This window comes from Ictalurus punctatus, chromosome 7 (genome assembly GCF_001660625.3).
Source record: "Ictalurus punctatus breed USDA103 chromosome 7, Coco_2.0, whole genome shotgun sequence".
Taxonomy (NCBI): domain Eukaryota; kingdom Metazoa; phylum Chordata; class Actinopteri; order Siluriformes; family Ictaluridae; genus Ictalurus; species Ictalurus punctatus.
This window is the reverse complement of record NC_030422.2, coordinates 25237600-25247154: the sequence shown is the minus strand read 5'-3', so window position 1 is coordinate 25247154 and position 9555 is coordinate 25237600. Positions and strand designations below refer to the sequence as shown.

General features: G+C 36.7%; 1 protein-coding gene across 2 annotated transcripts in view; it reads right to left on the bottom strand.

Moving 5' to 3' along the window:
* Positions 1–2398: 2398 nt before the first annotated feature.
* Positions 2399–9555, bottom strand: part of LOC108267980 (uncharacterized) — an 8359-nt gene continuing 1202 nt past the window's right edge. The window contains exons 1-6 of one of the 2 annotated variants that reach the window (XM_047156491.2): positions 8415–9555; positions 7040–7171; positions 6887–6931; positions 5738–6760; positions 5523–5567; positions 2399–4499 (exon numbers count right to left, since the gene is read on the bottom strand). The exon at positions 8415–9555 is cut by the window's right edge and continues 1202 nt beyond it. In XM_047156491.2, coding sequence (XP_047012447.1) covers positions 4243–4499; positions 5523–5567; positions 5738–6760; positions 6887–6931; positions 7040–7055 — 1386 coding nt within the window. In that variant the 5' untranslated portion in view covers positions 7056–7171; positions 8415–9555 and the 3' untranslated portion in view covers positions 2399–4242. The remainder of the gene's footprint in view (positions 4500–5522; positions 5568–5737; positions 6761–6886; positions 6932–7039; positions 7172–8414) is intronic. The other variant, XM_017472595.3, reaches the window with a different exon arrangement.

The window sequence follows — 9555 nt, the reverse complement described above, 5'->3', positions numbered from 1 at the left end:
TTGCCTTAAATCTCATACAACAAAAACAACAAAATTTTTCACCATGAACAAATTTAAAGCAATGACATTTTTACAGCACATGAACTCTGAACGCCTCACTTTTAGCTCAAAAGGCACACCAATGGCTCAAAGAAACAGGTATGCGAAGAGCGATCTTTACCATCTTCTACAGGAGTATCATTGAGTCTGTCCTGGCCTACAGCATTACAGTCTGGAAAGGGTAACTGTACTGAATCAGATAGAAAAACACTACAGAGGGTGGTGAACATTGCCCAGCGAGTCACAGGCACCAGCCTCCCTAATATTAATAACATCTACACAGAATGGTGTACAAGGAAGACCTGATGCATCTGGGCAGACTCCTCTCATCTTTCAAAAAACCGTTCACCTTGTTTCAGGGAAAGGACTGCGCACTATTTGAGCCAAATCCTCGAGTCTCATGAACACTGTAGCTTCTGTCCACAAGTTTTAAGACTTCTAAACAGGTAGTATGTATATTCTGTTTAGCCCTTTTGATTGGCGAGTCCATCTTTAAGAGGTTTTGATTGGCGGATCCATCTTTGCCTGTCCATTGTGATTGGCTGGTCCATCATTGAATCCACCGGAATATGGAAAGATGGAAAAGATGGAAATTTGCCATCACACTTGGCTATTACAGGAGGCTGTTATTTATGCCGGCCTCTAGATGGCGCCACAAGACCATTATTCTTGTATTTCTCTCTCTCTCTCTCTCTCTCTCACTCTCTCACTCTCTCTCTCTCACACACACACACGTGTGTGTTTATCAACTTTATAGATCACAAATACATACACACACAGAGAAGCAGAGATTGAATTATTCCATTTTTTTTTTTACTGTGCCCATGCCTTTAATTAAACTACCCTTGAACCAACTGCATTAAGTGATGTTCTGGTCAACACACCAGATTGAATAACATCTCACAATATCATACTCTCTCACACACACTAGATGAAATTCAAGGGGATACGTTCCAGTTCAAACTGGCCACATTTTTGTGGGGAATAAAAGATTTTAAAAAAAAAAAATCTTTTATCCAGTTGAAAGCCTACGAAAACGATTTCCGCACATAAGCGTAGTGGGGATATTCCATAGACTGTATAAAAAAGAAAAAAAAGAAATAATAAAAAAAAGTGTGCACTTCTTCAGATGGCGCACCTTCACCCTCTTCCACTGAAGAAACGTGAAGCTGCCAGTGTGCCAATATGGCGCTGACATCTGGGAGTCCGAGTCTGCGCAGTAGTGAGCGTGAAGTGGTCCCACCCACACTCCCGCTGATCAGTCGCAAGCACACGCCCCTGAACTTTGTCAACTCATTATATCAGTGTGAAATAAACAGTTCTATTCGACAATTCTAGAAATGTAGAAATTAAAGTCAAAGCTCCGATCTCCTCCCAAAGATGCAGAAAAAAAGTCAGTTGGTGCCCAATTGACTCCTTCTATCAATTACAGCTGTCAATCACAACTGAAAATCATGACGTAACACCCCTGATTTTACGTGAATTTATTATTATTTTTAAAAACAACACTTGAACTTACATAAGCATGATAAAATCTAGCCTGCCTGAAATGACAGAAAGCGTCATTGGAAATTAAAAAAATATATATTTTATTATGTAATTGTATTATTATTTTATTATGTAATTTTAAATTATTATGTAATTTGATTGCTTAGTTTGTCGCGTCCCATTAGTTTACATGGAGAGGGCGGGGTTTATGACCTATAGGCTACTGCATCCAGTCACCTTGGGGCGATCGAAACGTTTTGGTTTCACTTTTCAGGACTTGTGCGGCACACTTGGGACGTTCTGCGTGTGGTTGCGCAATGCTGACTTTCGTGATTGGCCATAATAGCTACAGGCTGCAGCCAGTGTGAGTGATTTTCTATCAGTGCGCGTCCTTGCAGGACCAATCACACAACCCGAGGTAAGTTTACTGCGTCTTAAAAGAGTAGGAAATCTTAACAGAAACAGTTACTTCAACAGCTGTAGTGGTAGAAACTTTGATTTGGGTAAAGCTACATGCACATACCTGAAATGATCCATGTTTAATCTATTTTGAGCGCCTTATTCATCTTAATTTATTTTCAACATCATAGATTGCTAAGTATTATAGCCACAGTTATATCAGTCTGCATGTTTATTAACCACAACAACAAAAAACTCCCCAGCTAGAGTCCCCACAGTGTATCTCAGCCATTTCCACCACTGATCACACCATACCACACAGCTACCCAAGAGAAGATACAGGTAAATTAAAATATTTTATTTCAGTCATGTTCATAGTGAAAAATAATGCGTATTCTCACTGCTCATTATCACACCACAGTACAAAATTACATGTCAAATAAATGGACATGAAACCTTCATTTCAGTTGAAATTATTTTATTAGCTTTCTTGTAGATATCGCAGAGTGATACATGACAAAAAATGGTTTGCAATATTCACATTCTATTATGTTGCATATTTTTATTCAATATTTTGAGTTGTGGAATTTTAATACAGTTTACATGACCACAGTTTAAAGGACAGACACTCATCTGCTTACACACAAATAAAAGTATTGTTTGCAGTTTTATCCATAAAAAAAAAAATAATACAGTCACTAAGATAAGCTATGTCTCCAATGCCATCACCTCCTATGTAGTTTTTGTGGACTTTAAAGGGACAAACCTATTAATTAATTCATAGTGTCACTTTTGTATATTTAATGTTGGATCAAATGGCATTACCTAGACTTATTGAGTTTCTTTTCAATTTCCACAACTTAAAAATATGATATATTGTGATTAATTCAAACTGTCATTCAGGGGTGCTGGACATAATAGTGCTCCTCACTTGAGATGATATCATGGAAGGTAAATGGGCTTACTTTCAGGGTCAGAAAAACACATAACTGAGATATGCCATGTTTTCAGCAAACCACAACCCCAACTGTACCACAACTCCTCATTACATGAGTTCTATGTCTCTTCCCACAGTATTCTTCTTATTTTTCTTGGGCGTTAGAAAAATGCTAGAAAAAGTGAACAAATAAATAAATGTTCTCTTCGGCATATGATGTATTAATGTTACTATGAAATTGACAGGAATTTACTGAGTTTGGTGACCAGGTAGAAATTCAAAGAAATTGAGGGGTATAACGTTTTACTGTGACTTTTCAAACACAGAGATAGACAGACTGGTTAGGTGTTCAGACAAAGAGTCTGAGTCCTTCAAAATCTGCCATGATCTAATTTTAATGGTGTGACTGATTACAGGCTCGATGAAGGCTTTTGCTGGTATGGCCCACACACGGTTTACAGGAAAATACATAGAAATTATTGTGTCTTATTGGCTGACAACTCTCAATTCTGCCAAGTGCTAATTTACAGTCAGTCTGAGGAAAAATGGATATACGCCGATTTTTTTAACCAGTAAAGGGGTTGAAATTGAAACAGTAGCATCCTCTGATGCTGATCAGGAAAACAAGGTGTGTAAATATCTATATGAGTTCCAGTTCACGGGAAAATGATATGAGCAGAGCATAAGGAAGGATAATGTACTTTTCATAGCACTGTAGCAGCTAAACCCATACCGTGTTAGCTTAGCTATAGCTTACAGTGATAGCTTACACCCATACAGTGATAGCTTAGCTTAGCAATACCAAACTAGATAAGTTAGAAAAGCTTTATATTTTATCGGTCCGGTATTCCTACAAATAGTGACAACACCTGAGGCAACTTTTATGATAAATCCAACTTTTTCTGATCGTGTCATACATTGATATGCGCTAAAAGTGCTGAAAGAACTGAGTTTCAATTTGTAGTGTATTTTTGTAGGTATGTAGGTTTTGAAAGTAACGTGAAAGTAAAGTACTTAGTAATCAGTATTGTAATAAGATTACAATTTTAAAGTAGTCATTAGTAATCTTTAGTGGATTACTTTTTAGAGTAATTTACCCTACACTGATCTTGAATGTATCTTGACTGAGTTATTGTATGTGCAGAGTTTGGCATGTTCTCCCCATATTCGCAGGGGTTTCCTCCCATTGTCCAAAAACAGGCAGGTACACGGATTAGCTGCACTGTATTGCCTTTTCATGTGAATGCATGTATGCAAGGTGTCCAGTGATGGACTGGCAGTTGTTCATCTCATGTGTAATTTTTTCCCCCAGAAAAGAAATTATGTCTATTTTGGAAACTGGACCTTCACATTCTTTAGTCTTACCAGTACTTTGTATTTTATGGTGACTCCTCTAAGTCTTCAACAAGATATTTCTCATGTTTTAACAGGCATTTGTAAAACTCAAATTGCAATTTCTTTCCACCTTTATCCATTATGTCGTAGAGCTGTCTCCTTTGCTCATACTCAGATGGAGCCTGTAGAATCTTCTCATATTTATATTGGTTGATAAATGGAAACAGTTCATCAGCAATGGGCTTCACTGCCACAATTCTTTCAATGAGTTCTTTGCGGTTTTTCTTCAGAAACTGCACAGCTGAGTAAAAAGCAGCCACAATCTTAGTAATGAAAGCTAAAATGCTGAAATGTTATTATATCAAATAGTTTTGTTTACTACATTAAAGGGTCATATCATGATTTTTAAACATTTTTAAACATTAATTATGTTGTTTGTTGGGTGTAATAAAATAGGATAACATGCTTTACTGTCAAATAATGTACATTATTGCATTACCTCTATTCACAGGCTGCCTAAAATGCTCCAATTTGTCCAAAGCTCAGAGTGTTCTGACTGGCCAGCTAACCCATTGCATTATGATTGGCCAAAAGCCTTGCATGTGACAGAAAGGTAACGCGCCTTAGCTTTAGCCTTAGCTTCTTTTTTTTTTGTAACTCTCTTACCTTTCAGATACAATGTAAATTCCAACCCTTTCGGCAGGGCTAACTATGCTGTACACAGCTCCTGTGTGAACATAAAGCTAGGATTCTTGTAATTCAATTGATATAAACCGTTTCAATATACAATCACAACAGCAGCTACAATCAACAACTCTGTCAGACCACCAGCATACAAACAAACACTAACCACTGAGCAAACTTCAACTTAGCAAACTTTAACTAGCACGTTAGCAGAGGTGTTCAACTGAGCCGAAACACACAAGTCTGCATTTGAACAATCAGTAGCAGATACTGCATAAAATAATCAACCACACTTTCAGGTTCTGATTCAGAAGCACAAGATTGTCTGTGCAAAGTGGAAATTGTCCCACTTTTCAGGAGTAGCATTTGTGTGTAGCCTGCCGTGTACTCGCCCAGGTTGAGGAAACTGTCCTTTGTAAAATGTGCTGTGCACAAGCAAATGTTCAGTTGTACTGGTCAGGAACAGCATTATAAATAAACAGTAGCCATTGATTCCTAATTTGGTCAGTTTTTGGAAGGCTAAACAAAGAGGTTTTGAAAGTTTTACATAAAATGTATTGAATTGCCAACCTGCAGCCCACTGGGAGAAAAAAAAAATCAAATAGAATGTCCTATAGGAAAAATAGCAAAAGTTCCGTACCTCTGTGGACTTCACTGGCTTGAGGTGCTTCACTGCTCAATGTTTCTTAGAAAAAAAGAAAGAAAAAAAGCAACTTCATCAATTGTCTTGTCTTCATACTCTCTCTCTCTCTCTCTCTCTCTCTCTCTGTGCGTGTGTGTGTATGTGTGTAAAAATAATTAATATTATTTTATCTCATTTTAATATAACAATATTAGCATTTTTGGGCATCATACCTGTTGAGATCAGGGGGATTAATTCAACTGAATTAGTAGGCTTCTGCATTCGTCCAGTCATGGATGGTGGTTTTGTGCTTTTTTTATTTTCATTTTGAGATTTCAATGCTTCAATTTCTTTTCTCAGTTCTTTTATCTCTTTATTTTTTTCTTCAAGATTTTTTTTCATTTCACCAACCATTCCTTGAAGCTTTTTTTCTTTCTTTGCTGCATGCTCAAGCTGTTTGTGCAGGGCAGAGAGCTTTGTGTGATTTTGATTTGACTTTAAACTTTTTATCTCCTCCTCCTTGGCTCTCAACATATGCTCCTTTTCTTTCAGCAGACGTTGTAGTTCCTTTACTTCAGCTTTTTGTGATTGTATTACATGCTCATTGGAATCCTTGGAACATGAGAGAGCTGAAATTTTGTGGTTTAATCCATCTACAAGGTTAGCCAGGTCCTGATGCTGCAATTCCATTTTTTGTGCCTTTTTCCTCACAGTGTAGAAACGAATGTCTTCCTTATATACAATAAAATCTTCAATTGTTTCAATTAACTTTTTATTTTGCTGTCCACATGTGCATCTTACAAATAAGTGATATTTACATCTGTTAATGACAGTTTGTTTTCTTTCACTGTGACAAACCACAATGTTTTTTCTGTCCACTGAAGCGATTAAAATATGCTGGAAAACATTATCACCCAGGAGTTGTTTTAATTTCTCTTTTGTGGTCTCTGCAGTTTCAGTGTTCATATTAACAACCAGTATAATAGCATGGGGTCCATCATCAACTGACCTCAGACTGTCTTTAATCACTTGCCAAAGTTGTATATTGTTTTCAGAGGTTAAATCTGCAGACCAGCCTGGGACACGAATGACAGAAACATGTCTGTCAAATGTTGTGTTTTCCTCCTTCAAGTAATAGTTTTTAGATCTATCCTGGAATGTGAAGGCTTTCTTTTTAAGAATAGCATTCCCAACTGTATTCTTTCCAACTCCATGAGGTCCCATAACCACAACTGAGATCTTCTCAATGAGTGGTACTGTTTATAAAGAAAATAGAGATTTACAGTTGATTACATATTAACTCATGGAACCTGCTATTACTTTGAAATTTAATGCAGGGATATAAGAGTATTAAAAAAAAAAAAGATATTTGTTTAATTCACCTTCATCTGTATGATCTAATAAAGGTTGCTGATCAGATGGCCTGGCTGTAGTTTAACCAAGAAAAAAAAAACAATACATTATATTTTTTATTTTATTTAAACTCAGCAGATTTACTTTAGTTACACAGAGCAAGAAAAAATATCAATACGCACATGTTTGGCTGCCCATACTTGCATTGCCCAACTAAAGGGAGAAAATCCACCAAGCCAAGATGTCAGCTCACAGGTTCAGTGAATTTTGGCTGAAACTCCAGAAGAAGAGAGGTCTCCACTCATCAGGGCAAGCTGTGTGATAAAAATGTATCTTTCCTGAAAACTTATTTCATTTGTGATTTTTATGTCTGATCTCCTGTACTATCACATCACTGTTAGCTAGGCACAGGAAGTGTAAAAACAGAAGCATGACTGCAGTACTGCAGTATCACGTTTAGCCCCCCCCTCGTCAGTCTTTCACAGTGATGTTTGTTGGTAATTGTGACAATTAGCTGTACTCCTGTTCAATGCACGTTAATCAAAGAGGGTTTGGCTTGAATACATGTTGCGATGATGTCACATAACGTGTCTTGGCCCAAATCTGCTGTAATTTTGAAAAATTGCAAATTCTTCTGAATATTAAAGAGAATAATGCTTGATTTTTGCATTCATCTCTGCGATTGCAAAATCGCAAAATCCTGATGGAACTGATAAACAAATGCTGTGTAAACATAAACTGATGTTTATGCCACTATTTATCTTTTCAATACAAGTGGTTTACTCTGGCAGCTGTAACCAATCTAGCCATTTTCCTCTGACTTCTCTTATAAACAAGGTGTTTCCACCCACAGATCTGTCCCTCACTCATAGTTTTTGCTATTCGCACCACTCTGTGTAGAGAGAGTTTCTGAAATACTCAGATCAGCCCTTCTGGTACCAACAACCATGCCATGGTTAAAGTCACAGAGATCACATTTTTTCTTCATTCTGATGTTTGATGTGAACATTAACTGAAGCTCTTGACCTGTATCTGCATGATTTTATGCATTGTGCTGCTTCCACATGATTGGCTGATTGGATTCACTTTAATCCAATGGATGGTGAATGTATAGTATATAATTATGTGTATAATTTGCAAGGAGGTCAGAACAGAGGTCATTTACATACAGTTGCAATCAAAATGATTCAACCTCCATTGCAAATCAGGTTTACTGCCAACATTTACAGACTTTCAGCTGTTTGCAATGAACAAATCAAACAAAACAAATTAGGAAAAATTAATTGAAATAGTTAAACACAACGAATGCTTCAAGTATTTCCCCAAAACTGAAAATGCAACTTATAGTGACTTCCCCAAAATTATTCAAAATGGATCTTGATGTTGGTTTTAAAAAACATGCTAACAAAAAGCCTGTATAATTATCAATAATTAGGACAGTTTCCCTGATCAAATCCATGAACAGGGACAGATCTGTGGAATTATATAAGTGCAAGTGCAAGTCTCTAAAATATATCTTTTGATTTCTTTTTAGTTTACATAAAATTATTTACTCACCGTCAAGTTGTTCCAAACTTGTATGCTGTTTTCAATGTGACACAAAAGGAGAATTTTGAAGAATGTTTACACAGCTATACAGAAAAGCAGTCCATATGACACAAATCTCTCATATGGCCATTTGGAGTATAGTTTTTATGGCGCTTTTATAGTGCACCTTTAAAGCTCATGATCACTATCTTCTGTTATTTTATGGAATAGAGCTGTAATAGAGTGGAAAAGAGTGGAAAAGAGTGAGGGATCTTATTTTATGTGATGAAAAGTAACAGTAATTGGGTTTGGAATGACAAGGGTAAGTAAACAATAACAAAATTTTATATCTCTGGCCCTTATCTATCATGGCCCCCTAATAATCTCCATCCCTGAATTGGCTATATGACTCTCGTCGCCTCGATTATTATTTTCTAATAATCATAATAATAATAAGAAATTGTCACGTATCAAGAAACTCTGGACTCCACTTCCCATCAGCCACTGCACTGCATTAGCTGTCACATGACCACCTGCACCTGACTCACGTTTTGTTAATGAGCACTCGTGTGTATATATAGTCCTTGTCTGCACTGTTTGCTTGTCTTTCGTTGTCTTAGACGCTTGTCGTTTATGTCTCGGTGTTTTGTGTCATGTCACAGTGTTATACCAAGTTGTCTTAGTGTCTTTGTTTCATAGTACGTTTGTTTCAATAAATGTCATTATCTGCACTTGCTTCTGGTTCAACCTCGATACGTGACAGAAATAACAATAATAATAATTAGTAATTATATTTATTATTATTCTTAATTATTTAAAAAAAGAAATACTGTTTATTCACAGGAACGTGCACGGTGGACGGGCCACATAATAGCCTAGACTATAATTAAGGGAATGAAAATGTGTTGTTATTTAACAGAGAAACGAGAAACACGTTTCATCACTGCTGTGGTGAAGTTTTCTGTGAGAAGTTAGTTCCTTGTTTTCAGTTAAATTCCGCTTTTTCTGTTAAATTCTCCTGAAATTTGAGAAGGCTGAAAGCGGAAACTCCTCCATCTAGGAGCCTCGACTCTCGCTGGCGTTAGTTAAAAAGCACTGTCTGTCGTGTTTATATATATATATATGAAGGAAAGAAATAGCAATCGTTGGCAAATCATTACAAATAATTACA